The 23,017-nt window shown below is 41.0% G+C and overlaps 1 protein-coding gene across 1 annotated transcript in view; it reads left to right on the top strand.

The window, feature by feature from the left end:
* Window positions 1-23,017, top strand: part of CD109 (CD109 molecule) — a 135,208-nt gene that overhangs the window by 86,857 nt on the left and 25,334 nt on the right. The window contains exons 16-22 of the mRNA XM_004696541.2: window positions 7,095-7,169; window positions 7,621-7,681; window positions 15,301-15,445; window positions 17,182-17,299; window positions 18,253-18,366; window positions 19,989-20,207; window positions 21,520-21,664. Of these exons, the coding sequence (XP_004696598.1) occupies window positions 7,095-7,169; window positions 7,621-7,681; window positions 15,301-15,445; window positions 17,182-17,299; window positions 18,253-18,366; window positions 19,989-20,207; window positions 21,520-21,664 (877 nt within the window). The remainder of the gene's footprint in view (window positions 1-7,094; window positions 7,170-7,620; window positions 7,682-15,300; window positions 15,446-17,181; window positions 17,300-18,252; window positions 18,367-19,988; window positions 20,208-21,519; window positions 21,665-23,017) is intronic.

Genomic DNA, 23,017 nt, shown 5'->3' with positions numbered 1-23,017 from the left:
CCTCTCCCATGTCCCCCCGGAACTGTCAGTCCCGTTGTTTTCTCCTCCAGATTGTTCATCCAGCCTGTCGTATCCAGACAGGCCTGTACAAAAGTCTTATAGTTCAGAGTTTATCTCACTGCATCCTGATACAAGGGTGATTGAACCCTGGTGGTATACTGGTTATACATTGGGCTGTGATCTGCATGGTCAGGAGTTCAAAACCACCAGCTAATCCTTTGGAGACAGACTGGGCTTTCTAGTCCCTCAAACTGTTACCGTTTCAGAAACCCACAGGGGGTTACCATGAGTCAGCATTGACTAGCTGGCAGTGAGGTTTGTTTTTTTAATTTCTCAATGTCTTGAAAATTGTTCTTTGAGAACATTGTGGTGAGAGAGGCACGTAGAAGAACTACGTTTCCAATGCTCAGATTCTGGGCTAGGAGGACTTGTGAAGTAGCTCCTGTTTTCTCTGGACCTTAACAACCCTTTTGTCTCTGTTGTAAAAGAATCTCTGGGACTGTCACTCCATGATGGACACCCATCACCTGAAAGTGAGGAGAGTGAGGACCTAGGGTCGCATTTGGTGTGGCAAATCTCAGATCATTCATGGTTTATTTATCATTTGAAAAAGTTAGGTGCATTATATATTTTTTGCTATCTGGATGGTCTTTTAAAGCATTTTATTTTCTAGTTATTGCTAGAAACATGAAGTTTTATAAAGTGATCTTATGAGCAACTTTATTGCATTCTTTTATTGGTTTTTAATGTTTGTCTACTGATTTCTTCATTTTTGTGTGTGCGTGTAAGCTCACATCATCTTTAAATAATGGTTATTTCTTTTTTTCCATCTCAGTCCTTATTCTTTAATTCCTCTTCTTTCCATGTAGCATTGGTCACAACTGCCAGTAACCATGACGATGTTCATTTGTTTTGTTCTCAGTCCTAAGAGAAGGCATCTAATGTTATCATTAAGTATAATGTGTATTGAGGATTTTACTTTTTTCACCTCCCTACTGAAGGTTTTTAGTATAAAAAAGTAACCACTGAAATTATTTTTTTGATCCTAGAGTTTTATGATAAAATTCTGAACACTTTAAGTCATTTTTTTATGTACAACGGATGATAACTGTATAATTTTCCTTCTTTAGCTTATTAATATGGTAGATTATATTAGTCAGCCTTCTGATAATTTTGCTTCCTGCATATACCTGACTTTATCCAATGTAGCTTTTAATGCACTATTCAGTTTGAGTAGCTAATATTTAATTTAGGACTTTTTTGTGTCTACATTCAAAAGTGAAACGAGCCTGTATTTCTATTTTCTTGTCCAGTTTTGGACTCAAGATTACAGTGGTCTCACGAATGATCTGGGTAGATTTCTTGTTTTTCTGGCTTTACAAACAGCTTGTGTCAAATAGCAACGAACAGTTTCTTGTTTGTTTGATTGAATTCACTTGGTAAATTCTTCTAGGTCAGGGATTTATTTGAAGAGAAATCTTTGCCCACCATTGCAGTTTTTAAAATATAATTTTTTGGTCTATTTGATTTCTCTACTTCTTCTTATACCACCTTGGGAATGATATTTATACATGTGTGTGTATAGCACACATTTCAAATTTATTAGCCTCTAATTGTTACCTTGAGCGTGTATACTCCCCTTCTCCCTCCCTTCCTCCTTCCTACCTTTCTCCTTGTCGATCTCGCTCTTCATTAATCTGGCCAGAGAGCTATCTTAGTGATCCTTTAAAAAGAGATAGCTTTAAAAAAAAAAAAAAAAGAGATAGCTTTTGAGTTATTAATCTTCTTAATTTTTGCCTTCTTCTTTTCTTACCTAATTTAGTTATTTCTATTTTTATTATTTCCTTTGTTGTTCTTTTATAAAATTCTGAGTTAAATGCTTAGCTTCTGTATTTTGCTGCTTTCTGGTGAAAGCTGTATTGTTTTCTAGTATTACTTAGGATCTATTTTTAACATTTGCATCACTTTCTTTTATTTCTTTTTATTCTCTACTGTAAGGTTAAGCCCAGCGACCAGAAAACTACTCTTGGTACTTCCTGTTAGCTGCTTCTTATGGGAGAAAAGGAGCACGTGGAAGAGGTACTCTCCCTAGGTTCTGCTCCACCAGCCCTGCGGGTTTGGAATGAGAGAGGGGAATGAATGTCCGTACTTTTTCACACCAGAAGGGCAAAGGTGCAGCCTTGTGTTATTGTAGGAACACCTGCACGGGGTAGTCTGGACTGCGGCTTCTGGTGCTGATTTGGGCCAAGAAGTTGCAGGGAATGATTGCCCCTAGGCTGCCCCCTGGAGAGAAGAAAGGGCAGAACTTAAAGACTGTTGCTTTCACTGGTCCCCCATCTGCTGTCTCTAGTGTTTTCTGCCCCAAGCGGAAGTCACCCACTTCCGCCCATTTTGCAAATTTAGGATAGCTTTCATTCTTTCCAAGATTTTCCCACCCCGCTCAGCTCACCCGAGTCTGCTGCCTGCCTTTACGGTTTCTTCAAAATTGGTTCTGGGGGATGAAATTAGGAGTCTGTGATTCTACTTTTGGCATCTCTTTTTGCTTGCTAAATTTATGTGCGCTGCCGAGAGGCGCTTGCATTTCTTGGAATCATTTAAGTGTACTAAATTTTCCAGGAATAAATTTCAGACAGCAGCCTTCCTCTTTCTTATTAGGGTGTGCTGCAGTTTTGTCAGCGCCTTGTAAAGGAAATGGAGCCGGGGAAAAGGGCAGATTTCTTGGTGCGATAGATGCTTCCTCCTGAATCTTGCCATCCGTTCGCGCCTGAGCGCAAGCAGACGCAGCTCTGCCCGGGTTTGTTGATGGTGGCAGTGTCCGGAATCCAGGCTTTCCTCGCCTGGCTTATTATGCATGGCTCGGCCTGCAGTTGGCCCAACTCTTTTTGCCAGTTTGTTGAGAACATTATGAATTTTTCTCTTATTCTTTCTTCTTCTTCTTGGTGCCTGTTTTGGCATTCGGCTTGCTTACCGTGGATGTAGCAGGAGTTGTTAACGTGGGGGAAACAGTGGTTGCCGGTGTTTAATGTTACTGTGAAACGTGTTTTTGCCTTTTCCAACCAGTTCTTAGAGCTTTTCATGGTTTTTAATCCTGAATTTTCATAATTTGTCTGGCAGTTATTGCTAATGTAAGTGAGGAAGAAGTGCCAAACTAGTTACCCAAATGACTGCCATATCCTTATGTTATTAATAGCATTCAGAAAACAATTACTTATGTGCAGCCAGGTTTTTTTAGTAAACAGTTTCATTGGGCCATAATCGAAATATCCAATTGAGCAGTTCAATCATATCCAGAAGTGTTGTGCCATCATTATCTACCACCATCAATTTTATACCTTTTTTTGGTCATTAGCTCCCCATATACCTCCAAACTCCCCTACTGCACCCCCAGGGAGCCCTTAATCCAGTTACTGTCTCTATGGATTCAACTTTCCTGGATTTCAAATATAGATAAACACACAAAACAAAGAGTCAAAAAAGCTAACAACAATAACAAAAATTAGCCAGGTGTTTTTAAGAATTACTGTTGTTATTCTCTTTTTTCATTAGTTAGCATTTTATGATTGTTTTGTTCACATTTAGACTTTACAAATGGTTTGCTGTGTGCCTCAAAGTTTTATTCTTGTATCAATCAAATACGCGTAACTATCAGAAACATGTAACCCTCAGTGTAAAGTGGACAACCATGAGCCACTGGACACAATCGCTGAGGTAGTGTCTTGTATGGGTGGGTCCTCCCTATGAGGTAGTTCAGACTTGCACCCCAATAAGAATCTTCTCTGTTAATGTGGTGATCTAGCACCTACTTCTTTCAGCCATTCATGAAAGTCCTTTGTGTGGCAGCAGCTGCGGTGCACGGGAGGCACGGAGAAATTTTAGCCCTTCTTAGGGGTTCCAGTCTGGGGCTGGCAGAGTCCCCCATTTTATGATGTGTGCGTATTTCATTCAGCTGCCGGTGAATGAAATATAGTGTGCTAATCTGTATCCCAGAACTCTCCTCTTTGTGTGGTACAAACCTTGTTCTTCTTCTACCAGACAGCTCTTTTCTCACTTTTCCATGTTAGAGATCTCCAGCCCTTTGATGGCGTTTCAAGACTTCTCCATCTGATTATAGATGGAATGACTGAGTTCCAGTTTGACACACATTTTAAAAATGTCAAAGATGAAACGGCTAGACACTAGATCGAGTTTTGTCCATATAGTTTGTAGCACGATGGTTAGGGGCTTAGGTGCTAGCTGAAAGGCTGGCATTTTGAATCCCTTAGCTGCTCTACTTAGAAAAGACCTGGAGGTGTGCTCCTACAGTGCTTCCAGCCTAAGAAAGCCTGGGGGCAGTTCTGCTTTGTCGTATAGCCTCTATGGGTCAGAATGGGTTTGACAGCACACAGCTTGGGCATCTGTCAGCAAAGAGAGAAAGCAGCTGCATCAGGTCCTTGTTGGCAGGATGTCCTTGAAGGATTTGGACTTGAAGCCTGATCTCCAATTTTCCCTGAAAAGCCAAGATATTTTTTTGGCCCCTGTTCTGTTCTATCTGAATTTTTTAGTCTTACCTTGTTTCTTTCTTCTCCTTCTCTTCCTCCCTCTGTCCCAACTCCCCCAGCTCCTGTCTCCACTCCGACAGACCCTATAGGACAGAATAGAAAGAGTAGACCTGCCCCGAGGATTTCTGAGAATGTCAATCTTGACAGCGGCAGAAGGCTTCCTCTTTCTCTTGAGGAGCAGCTGGTCGTTTTTGAACTGCTGACCTTGCTGCTGGAAGCCCCACCTGCAATCCCGTACACCACCAGGGCTCCAGTAGGAACACTATACTGAAAAGTGTATTGATGGTTTTGCACATTAAAAAAAAAATTAGTTGCAAGTATATATCATCTTTGTATTCAACCCATCATAGGTACTTAACATTACTAACATTGTTTTAGAAGCCTGTTTCATAGTATAATATCTAAAAAGGACAGAGAGTTTCCTAGGTGCTGGGCACTGTGTTAATAGGTGCCCATGTGGTGTAGTGATTATGCGTTGGGCTGCGATCCTCCTGGTTGGCAGTTTGAGGCCACCAGCAGCTCCTCGGGAGAAAGACTGGGCTTTCTGCCCCCCTCCCACCCCCCCATGGTAAACAGTTACAGTTTTGGAAATCCACAGAGGGTTGCTATGAGTCAGTATTGACTTGATGGTAGTGAGGATTTTTATTTTGGGGCTTGGAGGCACTGTGCTAAGCACTTACAAAACCATGAACAACAACAAAAATAGTGTTATTGAGGAAAAATTACATACTGTACAATTCTATGGCGTTTACTATATTCATAGATATGTGCAGCCATCACAGAAGTCAATTTCAGAACATTTCATTTCTCACAAAAGAAACTCTGTGGTCTGTGGCCACTAACACTCCCCCTGCCCCAGTGCCCCCTCTTCTCCCAGTGACAGTCATGGGTCTGTTTTCTGTCTAAATTTGACTTTTCTGGTCTTACTCAGCTCACTGCTTCGGAGTCCCTTCTGCCTCAGAGCAGTCCTAAAGGGCAGAGTAGAAGTGCCCCTGTGGGTTACAGTTTCAGAGACCCACTTTTTCTCTTTTGAAGCCAACAGGGGAAACCTTTACTTTGGTTGATGAAGGAAGGAGTTAGTCAGGGTTACAGTCACGGAAGGCAAGACCCTGAAAAAAGGGGAATTGCAGTTTTCCTGTAGCTCTTTACAGGCTAATAAAGCCTCATCTTTCTCGCACAGAGTGGCCAGTGTTTTTGAACTGCTAACCCAATGTATAACCATTATGCCACCAGGACATTTTGGATAAACATATGTTGGGGTTATACTATGTTGGTCATTTGAGGTTGACTTGTTCCATGTAGCCCATTCTCAAAGTTAACCTGTGCTGTAGCAGGTATCACTATTTCATTTCTTTCTATGGCCCCAAATAATGTCCCCTGCATGGATTTCAGTTAGACATTCCTTGTTGATGGGCATTTGGGAAGTTCCACTGTCTGGTGACTGTAAGTCCTGCTGCTATGACCATCTGAGCACACGGATATTTGGGAATGTTTCTTTTCATTTTCACTGGGCATAGACCACGGAGTGGCCTTGCTGGACAGTACAGCAACTCTATGTCCAACAGTTTGTGCTGTTGCTGGACGGACCCTTCTCCAAAGTGCTGCAGTCATGTTCTCTTCTGACAGTTGAGGGGGTTCCACGGTCTTTACCTGCTTGTCAAACCTGTATTTGTTCTGTCTTTTTAACTGTAACCAGCCCAGTAGATTTGACTAGCTCCTCATGGGCTTGACTTGCATTTCTCTTATGACTAATGAGGCTGCATACTTCTTCATGTGTTTATTGGATATTTTTGTACCTTTAAAGGAATGCTTATTTGTGAGTATTTTATATGGACCATCACATTTAATTGTTATAAAAATCTCATCATTGATTTTATGACCAGTTTCCAGAAGAAATATGTGTTTGCATAATCTATGTCATGAGTCTTAATGCTTTTCTTAAAAAATTATACCATAATATGATAGATGAAAATATCTCATTATGGAAAAATTATGTCATTGATGCTATAATTTGCTTTATCAATGAGGGTGAATTTTTTCTGTTTGTTAGTAATTCTCATGTTGTCTTTTGTGAATTGTGTATTCATTAAAAAGTAAGTAATTGGCATTTTACAGAATTTTTATTAATAATCTCTATGAAATTTACCTATTTATTGCTGCCAAAAGTGCTGGCCTCTGCATGTTGGTCTTGTCAACCCGGAGACACTTATTATCCTCCTGGGTAAAACTCAAGTCTATACTTCTTAGGGACTCTCCATTGCTGAACAGAATAATGGGTTCTCTTCTTAAGTAAGAAATCTACTTTGGTGTATTGCCTCATGAACAGGTGTTCATATATCTATTACTTCTCAATTGTGCCCTTTTCAGGTATGATAAGCATGTGGACTGTCCCTTCCCTCACATACATGGAGTCTTCAAAGAGTTGTGGAAACATGGAATAAAAAATAATGGAAGTTGTCCACGAACTCTTTGAAACCCCCTTGAATAAAAAATGATAGTGTGGCCAGAACAAGGCCACTAAAAATCCATTAATTCTTGCATGTTTTCTCCCCTTAGGTGGCTCATGAATTGGAACTTTACAACACAGGATATTATTTAGGCATGTTCATGAATTCTTTTTCAGTATTTCAGGTATGTTTAATTTGTTATGTATTTGAAAATAAAATAAAATGGCAGTATCTTTTAGTACTGCAAACTTTTTTGAATTTAATAAATAATCTCTACAAAATAACCTATTATGAAATGTTTTTGCTACTGGAGAATTTGTTATATTGGTATAAATTGAAATGGAAAAAGATTTATCTTTTCGGTTTTAAATGACAGTAGAAAATTCAGCACTAGAGAAGTGAATGGAGTTGTCATTAATGAAATAACTTCCTTTATATTACTTTTCTTGCCTTAAAAATGATATTATATGCATGAGAGAGAGAGAGAGAGAGAGATTTTGACTGATTGCACACATACTTGTACCCAGCTCTCAGAAATGAGCATGAATGAATCTGGAATGGGGAAGACAAGTATACTAGTTTAGAGAGCCTTTAAATGCTTACTTTAAAAGAAAAATTATGATTATTCTTTCTAGGAATGTGGTCTCTGGGTATTGACAGATGCAAACCTGGCGAAAGATTACATCGACGGTGTTTGTAAGTTAAACCTGGCAAAGTGATTGTCAAGTATTTAAGTCTTCCATCTCAGAAACTTACTAGTACTTACCCAAGTCTGGATGTTTTCTGGCTTATATGGGTCTTATGATTTTCATTTTGAGTTCTCTTGTCCTAAGAATATTTGGAATTTAATGCACTTGGAAGTTGAAGTTGTCATCCAGGTCACGATATCAGAATGTTTGCTGGGCTGCTACCTAAATCTTTTAAATGAGTGCTTTCCAGTTGGGCCCTGGAATTCTCTGACAGGGCACAGTGGGGCTTCTATGCCATAAATGTGCTTTGTGTTATAATCTGTGCTGTTATTTTGGAACGAGATAAAAGGAGCAACATCTGCCTTCTCCTTGGTGTTCACCTAGAAAATAACCTGCATGCCATGAAGTATGCTGGCCAACATGTGTTGTGTGCTTGTATATCTGTGCACATGTATGTGCACACACCTTTGGTCAATCCCATGAGAATTAAGTTTTCTCCCTGAACAGAATCACATTGGGGCACCCTTGGCTCCCTGAATCACTGAATGTAAACAAGAGGCAGTATGATTTTAGGAAGAAGTTATGAAATAATTTCAACTAAGGTAAATGCATACGTGAGAATGAATAACTCTTGAGTCGATATCACTTCTTTTGGTAAAATGATGACAGTATGCCAGCAAACCCAGGGACAAGAGAACAACAAGTGATCCAAATTGGTGGTGAGGTGGGTGTGGGAGAGGCCTGGTAGGGCATGATCAAGGGTAATGTAACAAAGAGGAATTGCTGAAACCCTGGTGGCGACTGAGCATGATAGTGGGACAGGAGGAAAGTCAAGGGAAATAGAGGAAAGAGCTGGGAGGCAAAGGGCATTTATAGAGGTCTAGATAAAAACATGTACATATGCAAATATATTTATATCTGAGGATGGGGAAGTAGATCTATGTGCATATCTTTATAGGTTTAGTATTGAGGTAGGAGAAGGACATTGGGCCTCCACTCAAGTACTCCCTCCATGCAAGAATACTTTCTTCTATTAAATTGGCATTCTATGATGCTCACCTTCCCGACACAACCACTGAAGACAAAGCGGGTGAATAAGCAAATGTGGTGAAGAAAGCTGATGGTGCCCGGCTATCAAAAGATATAGCATCTGGGGTCTTACAGGCTTGAAGGTAAACAAGCAGCCATCTAGCTAGAAGCAACAAAGCCCACATGGAAGAAGCACACCAGCCTGTGCGATAACCAGGTGTCGAAGGGATCAGGTGTAAGGCATCATCAGAACAAAAAAAAAATCTTACCATAGTGAATGAGGTGGGGAGTGCAGAGTGGAGACCCAGAGCCCATTTGTAGGCCACTGGAGATCCCGTTGCAGAGGGGTCTTGGGGATGAGAGAGCCAGTCAGGGTGTGATGTAGCAATGATGGAAAATGCAACTTTCCTCTAGTTCCTAAATGCTTCCTCCCCCCTCCCCCACTATCATGATTCGAATTCTACCTTACAAATCTGGCTAGACCAGAGGATGTACAGATAGGAACTGGAAACACAGGGAATCCAGGACAGATGATCCCTTCAGGACCAGTGGTGTAAGTAGTGATACTGGGAGTATAGAGGGAGATTGGGTTGGCAGGGGGAACCAATTACAAGGATCTACATGTGACCTCCTCCCTGGGGGACGGACAGCAGAGAGGTGGGTGGGGGGAGATGTTGGACAGGGCAAGATATGACAAAATAATAATTTATAAATTATCAAGGGTTCACAAGGGAGTGGGGAGCGGGGAGGGAGGGGAGAAAATGAGGACCTGATGCCAGGGCCTTAAGTGGAGAGCAAATGTTTTGGGAGTGATGAGGGCAATGAATGTACAAATGTGCTTTACAAAATTGATGTATGTATGGATTGTGATAAGAGTTGTATGAGCCCCTAATAAAATGATTAAAAGAAAAAGAAAAAAAAGAAAGACTTTCTGAACTGTCTCTTGAATTCCCTCTTTCTATAGCAAGTCTTCTTGATTTCTTCATACTAAGACTCAGACTCTCTGGCTTTGCGGGGTTCATGCTACCATGGTGTACTGCCTCTGTCCTGAAGCTAGGACTTGTTTTCATTTTTAAAATCTTTTAAACACTGGTCTTTCTACTTCCCTGTCACATCCCATCAATTTAGCTTCTGCAGATGTTTGCATTTTTGACCGACAATCTTCCTGGTGGTTCAGTTGTTACGTTCAGTTCAATCTGTGTCACCTGGTTTGCTGAAGCCTGTTCTGGCTCTGAGTAGGTTATTAGTGTACACACTGGTCTTAGTCTTGGAAGGTACATCCTCACTTCCCATTTTAATGAGGCTCCTAACGGTTTTGTTTTAGCTTTTGTCATCTGGTTTCCCTTACTGAACATTGATCTGCTTCTTCAGGTGTCATGCCGTGGTTGCTTTCTCCTCTCTGAAGCTGGGACAGTGAGGCTGCAAGAGGGATGCCCCCCTCCCTCCCCCCCCCCCCCACCCCTTATCACCAGTCATTTCAACCTGAAGTTCACTGTTTTTTTTCAACCGAAACTCAAGATAATTTCATTGTCTTAGATCTAAGAAATAGAATTTATTCAGTTCAGTTATTTATAAGGCATAAGCAAAGCCTTTAAATTATTATTATTTTTTTAGCATGACTTAAAGGAATTCTTGATTATCAAGTTTTAGGAGTCACCATGGTAATAAGTATTTTGAAAGATAAAGGTATAGTCTTAAATTTTATGAAGTCCTTTTGATCTTTACATATCAAAGACACGTGATGCATTTAGCTTTCCTCATCTAAGCGTTTGTCCTGGACAGCTTTCTGAGCATCTTGCTTTTCTTCTTCCATCTTGTCTTGTTGGTCACAGACTTTACCCACCTCAGTCTGTGTGTACTCATCAGCTCCTGTCTGATGCCACGAGAGCGCTGGAATGCTCATTTTGTGTCTTTTAGGAGACCTTTCCCATCTTCTCACCAAAACAGAAGCCTCAGGCTCTCATGAGTGTTCTAAGACACCTCCTCCTTTGTCCCCTCCCTTCTCGATCAAGACCATTAGGTAGACAGATTTCAGTGTTTCCTGCCTGTCTTCTGACTACCATTCAGCATCTCTTAGCCAAGACCCATTTATCTTTTGAATTGAAAATTATTTCAGTTATCACTTGATCGACATTCAGGCCACTCACTTTTCCTTTCTCTCCTGTTGTCATCCCAAGGAATGTGAATGTCCACCTGGCTGACCAATCTAACGAACACTATCCCGTGATCAGCAGTATGGCAACAAGAGCCACCCACGTCATAGGATATTGTCATTTGGACAGTGCTCCACTCCTAGCATGCTCAATAGCTATAGTTCTAGTACACTTCCTTACTTTCCCAAGTCTATCAGATATCTTTGGCCTGACTGACCTCTTCAGTCTGTGTCCTTGTGGGCTGTTGGCTCCTCTGGCTTCATGTCCCTCTGATATCTGGCCTGGAGCATATGACTAACCAATTTGGTAGAATTCCTTCCTAGTCCCCTGCCCTTTCATCACATCGTTCCCATTAAACTCAACTCTGGAACAGCTCAGCTGTTTATTCTTATCCCTCCATTTCTCAATCTTGATGCTCCACAAATACTTCAAACTCAATATGTCATAAACTGAGCTAATAAACCATGACCTAACCCTCACAACCTTTCTCTTTCTCCTCCAACTCTGTTCATGAATCATCATCTGCTCTACCCAGATGTCCAAATCAGAAACCAGATTCATATTTCTGATATGTCCTTTTTTTAGAGGTCGAACTGCATTGCAGTTAGGAAAGGAATTTGCCATTGGATACTCCTGGCTTTGAACACTCACCTAATAATCCTGGGCAAAGTCATTAATTTCTCGAAACTTCAAGTTTCCCCTGCAGAATAGGGCTAATAATAGTACTGTCTTACAGGGGTGTTTTGAGGCTGAAGGAAAAGGCAGCTACAAGGGGTAGCATGTGCTCAGCATTTAATAAGCCTACAGCAATCTATTATCTTGTCACTCAGATTCAGTGTGTTAACTCGTTAGATAATAGATTTTGTTGTTGTTAGGTGCCATCAAGTCTGTTATTCTGGGTAGACTAGAGAAATTCATAGTCACTCATATGTGTATAAGAAAGAACTTTATACACAAGAATATTGAGAAAACATCCCAGCCCAGTCCAGATCAAGTCCATAAGCCTGATATTGGCCCATATGTCTGATACCAATGTATAAATTCCTCTTGAGACTCATGAAACACATGCAATGATGCCAAATTCAGGAATATCAGAGGCCAGTGGGTAGAAATTCTTGTAGATCCAGAGGTGGTATAAGCATCTCAGTGCTGGCAGGGGTCTCTATGTGGCTTCTCTAGCTCAGGGCACTAGCATAGCTCCACGTGTCTTGTGAGCTGCAATGTCTCCCAGGGAGTGAGCCTGCGTCCTGCCTCCAGCAAACTGTTTTATCTCCTTAGTGCCTCCAAATGGGATTATCAAGCTGCAACCTGATCGACAGGCTAACCTCCACCCCTTCACTCTCAGTCCTCTCAAATTGACAACAGATTATATAACTACCACAAAGTCAGTTCTAACTCATAACGACATCATGTACAACAGAACAAAACACTTCCCGGTCCTGTGCCATCCTCACAATTGTTATTTTTGAGCCAATTGTTGCAGCCACTGTGTCAGTTAATCTTTTCCAGGGCCTTCCTTTTTCTTGCTGCCCCTCTACTTTACCAGGCATGATGTTCTTCACCAGTGACTGGTCTTCCCTGACAACATGTCAAAGTACGTGAGATGACGTTCCATCATCCTTGCCCCAAAGGAGCATTCTGATCGTGCTTCTTCCAAGACAGATTTGTGTGTTCTGCGGGCAGTCTAGCTACTTTCAATATTCTTTGCCATCACCATAATTCAAGTACATCAATCCTTTTTCTAGCTTCCTTCTCCAATGCCCAACTTTCACATGCATATGAGGCAAATGAAAATACCATGGCTTGGGTCAGGTGCACCTTGGTCCTCAAAGTAACATCTTTGCTTTTCAACACTTTAAAGTCTTGTGCAGCAGATTTACCCAAGTAGACTCATTCTTTTTGGTACAGTGGCTGTGTATTCTGTCGTACATAGGGTCGCGATGAGTCAGAACCGACTCGATGGTACCTACCAACAAACAAAAAGTCTATATCACATAGTAGGAGTACCAATTTGGTCTAGTGATGCAGACCAACCTTCAGTTAGAAGAGTGAGCTAAGGCCTGTGATGGCGTACTCTCCGGTCCATATCTGCCCAACGAAACCATGTCTTCAGACTCTTTTCCTTCCTCCTCCCTGGCTTCAGTCCCTCCTTACTGTCTGTTCCTTGGCCATTGAAACAGCTTCCTAACTGTTTCTCCAGGCCTCTGTTTTTCACTAGCGTGAAGCCATTGCTCATACTGATGCCAGAGTTATTTTGATAAAACACGGATTAGGTCATCTAATAATTTATTTGAAAACCTTCAATGGGTTTAGATCCCTCAAAGTGGATGCTTGACTTGGAACACTCTGAGTCCAGTCACACTTTTCTGTTTTCATTGAATGCTGCTTTGTACAAAATACTCATTCTCATGTCCTTGACATGGCTTTGTACCTGGTTCCCTGTGGGATAAAGACCTCCCTGAGGGAAAGGAAGTGGGTGTTAACAAACCCGGGGACAAGGGGACAACAAGTGATCTAAAATCGATGGCGAGGAGGGTGTAGGAGGCCTGGTAGGGCTTGATCACGGACAATGTAACGGGGGGGATTTCCTGAACCCCAATTGAGGGTTGGCATGGTAGTGGGTCAAGAGGAAAGTAAAAGGAAATAGAGGAAAGAATTAGGAGGCAAAGGGCATTTATAGAGGTCTAAATATAGGCATGTACATTTGTAAACATTTATATGTGACTATGGGGAAATATATCTATGTGCATATATTTATAGGTTTAGTATTAAGGTAGCAGATGGACATTGGGCCTCTACTCAAGTACTCCCTCAATGCAAGAACACTTTGTTCTATTAACCTGGCATTCCATGATGCTCACCTTCCCGACACGATAGCTGAAGACAAACCAGGTGCATAAGCAAATGTGGTGAAGAAAGCTGATGGTGCCTGTCTATCAAAAAATAGAGCATCTGGGGTCTTAAAGGCTTGAAGATAAACAAGTGGCCATCTAGCTGAGAAGCAACAAAACCCACATGGAAGAAGCATACCAGCCTGGGTGATCACGAGGTGTCAATGGGATCAGGTATCAGGCATCAAAGAACAAGAACAAAATCATATCCAATGTGAATGGTGGGAGAAGTAGGGGCACGGAGTGGAGACCCAAAGCCCATCTGTAGGCAACTGGACACCCCCTTACAGAAGGGCCGTGGGGAGGAGATGAGCCAGTTAGGGTTCAGTATAGCAACGACGAAACATACAACTTTCCTCTAGTTCTTTAATGCTTCCTCCCCCCCACTATCATGATCCCAATTCTACCTTACAGATCTGGCTAGGCCAGAGGATGTAGACTGGTATAGGTAGGAACTGGAAACACAGGGAATCCAGGACAGATAAACCCACTCAGGACCAATAATGAGAGTAGTGAATACCAGGAGGGGAAGGGGAAGGTGGGGTAGAAAGGGGGAACTGATCACAAGGATCTACATATAACCCCCTCCCTGGGCAATGGACAACAGAAAAGTGGGTGAAGGGAGATGTTGGACATTGTAAGACATGACAAAATAATAAATAATTTATAAATTATCAAGGGTTTGTGAGGGAGGGAAGGAGGGGAAAAAATAAGGAGCTGATACCATACTGATGATGGCAACACGTGTACAAACGTGCTTGACACAATGGAAGTATGGATGCATTGTGATAAGAGTTGTACAAGCCTCCAATAAAGTGATTTTATAAAGGGGGGAAAAAAGACCTTCCTGAATGGGATATTGTTTATCTGGAGACTGAACAGATGGTGCAAAATGGAATGTCCAGTCTGATTGGTTTCTCTTTGTCAGAGCCTCAGTTACCATTCAGTTTCTGTGCAAAACCAACTGTTGGCCGCCCGGTATGCCGTTATGCATGTCTGTCCTCACCCATGTCAGGTTTATTACAATTTTCTGTGTATCTGCCTCTTTGCTGGACTTATCAATGAATTCATTGTATTCATCTTGGTAGCACTGATATTTATGACGCTATATATATTATTTGTATTTTAATTTGAGAGACTTTCAGAAAAGTCGAGGGAAAAAGGATGCACAGAAGTGTTTATGGCAGCGGCGTTTTTTCGGTGAGAAAAAGTTAATGAGCTCCGTGATGATAACTTGTGTCAGCTGATGTAGCGAATGAGCTGCAGTCCCCCGAGCTAGAAAGAGAAGCGTAGTAGGGTTGTAGGCTGCTTTAACAACACGATTTGAAATTAAAGTTTCTTTTAGCAACTGAACTGTAAGCCCTTTTCCAGTTATTCTTTGTTGGGAGAGAAGCATTTTTATTTCTGGGTCTCAGGTTTCTCCTCTAAAATGAGGGCCTGGATCAGGTTGCCCCAAGGCCGCTCAGCAGAGCGCGCTGCGTTTCTGTGTCCGCGATCTGTTTTAAACTCCAGTGACTTCTTTTTGTCTAGCCACTGCCAATGCTTCTTTTCAGATGACAACCCCGAGGTGGCCGAGAGGTTTGTGGAGGAGAGTGGCAGTTACGACGTCCTATATTCTCAGGAACTTTCTTCCGAGAACAGCCCACGTGTCAGGAAGCATTTTCCAGAGACTTGGATCTGGCTAGACGCCGACATGGGGTAAACGTGTGCGAGCTCCCTGCTTCCGACTTAGTGTGTGTGCTCTCGCTGCCTGTGCGCTTTCTTTCACCTTCTGTACAAGCACAGTTTGACCTACGTAGACAATGAAGGTTTTGTTTTAATTTAGAAGGGTCTTTGTCATATTTTGATGTATTATGTAACAGAGCCATATGCGAATTGTGGGCGAGGAGGTATTGTCAACGAGGAAATGACATTAACATGGTCTCAGGCGCTGATCTTTTTCCCATGAAAGGCGACTTTTCATTAAAGTCTCATGGTTTCTAGGGAGAAAAGGGTCTGTGGTTTATTTGTTGTCTTGCGTTGGAAAGCCCTCAGAATTATGTCCCGCTATCTGGTGGCGCTGCTTTTAAACGAATCCCACTCCTCGTCAGCCCCATCCCTCCGAGCCGCAGGGAGAAGGGACGTGGGTGGGAAGAGGAATTCAGCTGAGCTGACAGTCCTAGTGCTGCTTGCCCGGTGAATCACGCACCGCATGCGCGCAGTACAGGCAGTCTGTAGTTACAAACCCGCCTCGCAAAGTCTCTTATGTTATGGTATTATGTTATATTACAGATTCAAGGTGCAGCCAGTGGTTTATAATAATAAACTGATGCTTTTTAATGAACACACCAAAATACTATTATTATTTTGTTAAAGATGGTGCAGTGTACCGGGACCTTGCTATCTGAAAGCTGAGTGCTTCCGTGAAAGCTCATATAAACCAAAATAGCACCAAATGAAGGAGGAATCACTCCTCATATTTGTATGGGAAACATTTTTGAGCATGCCCAGACCAAAAAAATCACCTGCCAAATCATGTCAAAATAACACATAGGACCTAAATAACATGAATGTACGGTGTTCAGACAGCGCAAAGTGAGGGTGCTTTGGTGCTGAGCTGCTGGGTGTAGTTGTCCAAGAAGGAGCTTGGTGACCCTCTGGCTGCTCACGATGCGTGAGGCTTCGTTCAGGGCTCACCGCAAAACATGCTGACTGCTAGTTAGTGTTTCCACCTTGGTGTTTTTGAAAGGTGAATAACCTCTTCAGGGTACTTTCAGTTTGTGAAAACAGATAGGATACAGGTCTTTTGTAAAAGGGAAGGGACATAAAGCAAACCTTAAAGAAGCAGGGCATATCTGTTTCTGGAAGTGCTTACCCCCCCACCCTCCCCTGGTTTGTATATGTAGAAAAGGACATGGTCTACCACATGTTAAGACAGACTGATGTTAGATGAACTGTGCATTGCTATTCTGACTGATGTGCAAATTCAATTTGAGGAAGAGAACTTGCTTCTAATCAGGGGACTGCCTGTAGTTAGGAAAACAAACCAAAAGTCCAACCTGAAAAACCCAACCAAACAAACCTACTGACACCGACAGGTATGCCGAGGGGGAAGACGTGTGAAATTAGAGAAAGCATTCCGTTCACCTTGACTGGAGGCGTTTACGTAGACGTTATCAAAATGCTCGTCTTGAAAATGTTAGCAAGCTGCAGAAAGATTTTCTTGGGATATGATTCAGTCTACAGTGTTTTGACCTCAATCTCAAGACCTTGGGATCTACTGTTTCATACTTATTTATTTGTAATAGTTTTAAATTTAGATATATAAATGGATTAGAAAATTAAGATTCTCCCACAAATGTTGTAAATGGTGTTGATTTATTTTGAAAAGCATTAGAGCTAGTTTTACCATTTATTTATTTATTTATTTTTTTTTTGGTTTATCTTTATTTCAGTTCCAAAATTTACCAGGAATTTGAAGTTACTGTACCTGATACTATCACTTCTTGGGTGGCTACAGCTTTTGTGATCTCGGAGGACCTAGGTCTTGGGCTGACCAATGCTCCCGTGGAGGTAGTCGATTCCAGGACTGTGTATAAACTTAAGAAAATGTCAACTCTTCCTTGGATTAAAAAGAAAAACAAGATTGCATAGAATGTTGACCACAGTTTGAGAGTTTTTCATTTTGCCCTTCTGCATTAACCTACTGAGTGTACTAGTTTTATATTAGGATTTGAATAGAAACGTTTATTATCCAAGCACTTCCAAAATACCAAAGAGAAAGTGTGCTTTTAGCCAGCCCCTCTCCAAGGATGCATAGACCGTCTCGAGATTTCTGCTTAGTAGAAATTCATCCACAGTTCTTTGGTTAAATTGTGTTGCATATTTTCGCCTAAGCTGGTCAAACGAAATAGTTCCTGGTTTAGAATGCTTTACATCCATGGATCTCATCTCTGTCAGATTTGAAATGTTCTCTCTCTCTTTTAAAATTTTATTTTATTATTTTTAAGGAACCTGATCCCGGCAGTGGTGAGATACAAACCCAAAACTCTCTTTTTGAAACAGACTGTTGTAGCAAGAGAGCACCGTAGAAACTCAGTATAGCTTAGTAGAAAGAACCTTGGCTCGGCTTTTCTACTGATCAGCTATGTGACCGTACACATGTGACAGAGATCTCCAAGCTTCAGTTTTATTTTCTTTAAGCTAGGAGCATAATACCTGGCCCACCAGCCTGCAATGATTAAATGAGATGATTCTATAAGGTACCTTGTCTACAGTGTAGGCAAATGTAGTCCTTATCATTACATCAATTTATTATTATTATTTATAATAAAATGTAGTCCTTATTATTACATCAGTTTATTATTATTCTGTTAGGATAAACTCCTGTTTTCTCTTTATAGGAAAGTGGGCATTTCTAGGTGAAGTAATGGGCTTCACAGGTTTGGTGAGGTTTATTTTTAGCTGCATAAAAGGCAAAGCCTTTTTGACCTGCATGACACTATGTACTCTTGTATTTTTTTCAGCTGCAAGCCTTCCAACCATTTTTTATTTTTTTGAATCTTCCCTACTCGGTTATTCGAGGTGAAGCCTTTGCTTTGGAAGTCACCGTATTCAATTATTTGAAAGAAGCCATGGAGGTAATATATCCAAGCTTTTGTTAATAATTTACATTTTCTCATGTCAGGGTTAAGGAGCCCTGGTGGTGTAACGGTTAGTAACTGGGCTGTGATCTGCATGATTGCCAGTTTGAAACCACCATTATCTCTGCAGGAGAAAGTCTGGGCTTTCTACTCCCATAAACAGTTACAGGTTTGGAAAGCCACGGAGGACTATGAGTCAGCTTTGACTCAGTGGCAGTAAATTTGGTTTTGCTTTGGTTATGTAGGGACTGAGTTGTGCAGTGGTTGGATATATGGGCATGAAAGCATTTTATGCATTTCTGGGAGATTGAAAATAGACTTTCTTTGTCAGTAATTTTATCAGTTCATTATGTCTACAGATACTATTAGCATGTCTAAGTTAATTCTCGTGTAATTGTCAGTCCTGGGTCTTCGTTTTTATCTATGTTACACCCTTATCATCTCTGGGGCATGCATTTCTCTTTCCTGCCCCTGTACCTTCTCCCCCTCATCCCCACAACTAGCATGCATTGCAACTTTATCACTGCCTTTGCATACCGCTGCCATTGTCCAAATCAGTCCCCTTCAAGACCTGACTCAAAAGAAATATTTCCAGGGGTTTCTCACCCATTCTGTGCTGCTGGTCGGCCCCAGGTTTATGCAGTATATTATGCTGTCAAAGATTTGTTGTTTGAATCATATTCCTTTCCCTGGAAGTCAGGGGTCTGGCTATTGTCTGGATGGTGCCCATATCAGGGTTAACCAAATGCTTGATTTGGTAGAGATAGGTAATTGATTTTATTAAATAAAAATGCCACAATCTCTTTAAGCTCTATGCTGATGAAGTAAGTTGTCTCATATTTTAGTTATTATTATTATTTTTAAAAATCAAACCCACACAGTACCACGTAAAGAACAGAAACAGATGTAAAGTCAGAGAGCCAGGATCTGGTTTTCAACTCTACAACTTACCAGCAGCAATGTCATCTCCATTTCTCCAGCTGTGAAATGGGAGTCACAATTATTATCGCTATAATATGTATTTGAGGACCATGTGAGAAAATAAAAATTTAAGATATATATATTAAAATAATTCATAAAGTTCTAAATGTCTAGAGAAAGGCAATTATTGATGAGACTAGCAACCTTGTCATAATTTATAAAAGTTCACAGCCAAGATACAGCTCAGGACTAATGTTTGAGTCATACTTTCTTAGGAATCATTTTAGCAGACATCCTCAATGAATGTAATAACATTTCAATCTGTTTGTCTCTGATTTTTCTAATGGAATCAGCGTCTCAGGATGACAGAGTTAAATCAGGCTGTGGCAATAACAATATTTGAGATATCTATGCTGTACTCATCCTTAGGATCATGACAGAAAATGTAATATTAGTGGAAAGGCTAGAAATGGAACCGAAGGGTGCCCTATCGCTAAATATTTCACAATGGAATAGAAAAAACATACTTTTCCCCCCTTGGTATATCCGTTTTCCCCTCTCATTGGCTGCATCTTGTCTGGGTTTTTTTGCTACTCTTGGACCTCACAGTTTCAGTAGCATTCAAGCGGTGTTCAGGCAACACTTTAGTGGAAGCACTTATTCTCTAAAGCCCATGATACTTTTTCTTCTTCTTCTAGGTTAAGGTAATCATCGAGGAAAGTGACAAATTCGAAATCCTAGGTTCTTCAAATGAAGTAAATGCCACACGGCTCCAGCAGACCATACTGGCTCCCCAAGAGGATGGAACAACTGTAATTTTCCCAATCAAACCAACACACCTGGGAGAGATTCCTATCATAGTCAAAGCAGTCTCACCCACAGCTTCTGATGCTGTCACCCAGAATATTTTAGTAAAGGTACATCTTTGAAATCTTAAGTAAATCAAATGAGATACATAATTAAACAAGGAAGCAAAAGGTGGTTTTCTTTTAGGTTAAATTTACTGATAAGACCTAGTGGAGTGTCTCTCCATCTTCTTGGTAATACATCATTGTTCTCTCATCTGTTTGTAGATACACATCACCGAAGAGAGGGCTTCATAAAGGTTTTGGAACAATGGGTTGAAAAGATAAAAGAGTGAATCTACAGAGACAATAACTAGAATTAGGGTTCCTGGGGTTTCTGGCAGGGAAGGGAGGGGTGATCGGGAGCTGAGATCAAGGAGTGCAAGGAGGAAGAAATGGCTTTGAAAATGATTGTGATACAATTGATGTGTGTATGGATTGGGATAACAGTTGTATGAGCCCCTAATAAAATGTTAAAAAAAAAAAAGAAAGAAAGAAATATTTCACAATATATAATTAAAAAAAAAAAGAAAATGATTGTGATAGTGATTGTACAGCTCTGCTTCATATGACTGAACTACTGGATGATGGGATGTCTGAATCTTGTCCTAATAAAATGATTTTGGGGGAAAAAAGGCAATAGAACTTTCAGTTGAACTTTTTGAAGTTCCCTTATATGAAGATGTTTTAGAAATAATTGACAATTTCCCCGTTAAGTTTATTCAGAGTATGATTATAAAACAAATCTCTTTTATAGTCCTTTATAAACAGCCTTCATGGGATCTGACTACATCATGGTCAAGTTAATATGTAGATTAAATATTTTGAGACTCCTCAGTGCAGGTAGAAGACACTTTTCAGGGTGTTCCAAAGAAGACATTTTGTGTAAAAGGTAGTTCAACATAAGGGGTGAAGATTTGGGTTTTGCAGTGAGATAGCCCCTGGTTCGAATCCCAGCCCTGACAAATGCGATTTGGGGCAAGGCATTTCGTCCCTCTGGGTAATAATGGAACCCACCCCATCACTCTTCATCTTCTTCTCTATCATTTGCACTGCTAGTTCAGGGAAGGTTTTGTCTGACTAAGAAAAAGTATTAACAAGTTTGAATTAAGAATCAAGAAACGGTAGGTTCTTTTCTAGCCACAGGAGAGAGACGGGACCTTTCCACTCCCATCAGCAGCGACCGTCTCAGAAAGCCACAGGGACTGTTCTGCTTCGCCCGCGAGTCGCTGTTAGTCAGTCCTGGCTCAGTGGCAGTGTGTTCAGTTTGTTTTTACCTATCTATCCACCCACTTCAGTCACAGCTTGCTTGCTCTCAGGACTATAGATAGCTCTGTAAATAGGCTGTCGAAACCAGGCTAATTGTGTTCCTTGTTTTTGACAGGCTGAAGGAATAGAAAAATCATATTCACAATCCATCTTATTAGACTTGACCGACAACAAACTGAAAAACACCCCAAAAACTTTGAGCTTCTCCTTTCCTCCTGAGACAGTGAGTGGTAGTGAAAGAGTGCAGGTCACTGCAATTGGTAAGAATAGAGTATGGTCACTCTCTGCAATTTTTTTGTTTACAGTAATATGCAATATGTAATTTTCATCCACTTATATATGTCTTTTCCTTTTCAGTTTTTTTTCTTTTTCAGTTTTAATGAGAAGAGTTTACAAAATAATCTTTCATTTATACCTGCTGATTGCAAGTATAAATTTTGAAACAGTCTTTGATAGAAAGGGTATCAAAATATGAGTAATTCCTTAACTAATTCTCAATCTTTAATGTGAAAATGAGTCATTTGAGAATCTTATTAAAAAGCAGATTCTGGCTCAGTAGGGCTGATGGGGGGTATCTTGGGAGGCTGCTTTTATAATAAGTTCCCAGGTGATGCGTATGGTTCTGGTTTGGGCTACACTTTGAGTAGCAAGGTTCAGACTATAATGTGGCAGGTAGGAGGGGCTCTTCCTCAGGGCAGAGCTTCTGGTTTCTGTGTTTCTCCAGTGAACACCCAGAATCTTCGATGGACCTTTGTGACAACACACATATCTAGGTTCTATTTAAAACCCATTAAATCAAATGATTAAAAAAACCCATTAAATCAGAATTTCATGGTGGATGACTAGGGCATATACATTAAAAAAACCTACACGAGTGAATCTGATAATTGCTTAACATACGTCTGCATAGGACATGAGTGGACTTTGGAGGGGGAAGCTATGACTGACTTTTGTCACCCGTTCCTAGTCACCTTCAGGTAACCTAAAAGATTATTGGATCAACTAGTAAACATAACTTCCACACAGTTCCTTATATAATTGTGCTTCACACATAACCAGAGGAAATGTTTTATTGATATCTAAATAGCATATTAGGCCCTTAGGTATCAGCATCTAGGCATTTCCCACCTCCCCCCTGAAATTAATTTACATTTCATCTGCAGATATAATTATTTTTTGTGTTATAACCCTAAACATCCCAAGTCCCTTTATAGAGGACTTTATTTGGAACCTTACAGATAGTTCTGAATAAGAACGAAAGAAGTCCTCTATTTAGGTGAATGCATTCTGCCTAAGCACCTTCCCTGGAGCCCAGACAGTGACATCTTTAGGCACTTGACTGCTAGCCCAAACCTGGGCAGTTCGCAGTCCCCAGCTGTTCCTCAGGAAAAGGCGTGGCAGACTGCTTCTACGACAATGAGAGCTTTGGCAGTGGCAGTTATACCATGCCCGATAGGGTCGCTATCTCTCAGAATCAACTGGATAGTTGAGATAGTTTATTGTGCCAGCCTGGCCCATAAACACAAGTGGGATTAACTGAAGGGCAGAGAGATAAATGCCTTGGTGAGTCTCGCCTTTCTTGTCTCTTGCTCTGTGATCATCGGACCAGTGTG

This window comes from Echinops telfairi, unplaced genomic scaffold (genome assembly GCF_000313985.2).
Source record: "Echinops telfairi isolate 266 unplaced genomic scaffold, ASM31398v2 ScPeMD7_3533;HRSCAF=4204_0, whole genome shotgun sequence".
NCBI classification, from domain to species: domain Eukaryota; kingdom Metazoa; phylum Chordata; class Mammalia; order Afrosoricida; family Tenrecidae; genus Echinops; species Echinops telfairi.
This window is presented reverse-complemented; position numbering and strand designations above follow the sequence as displayed.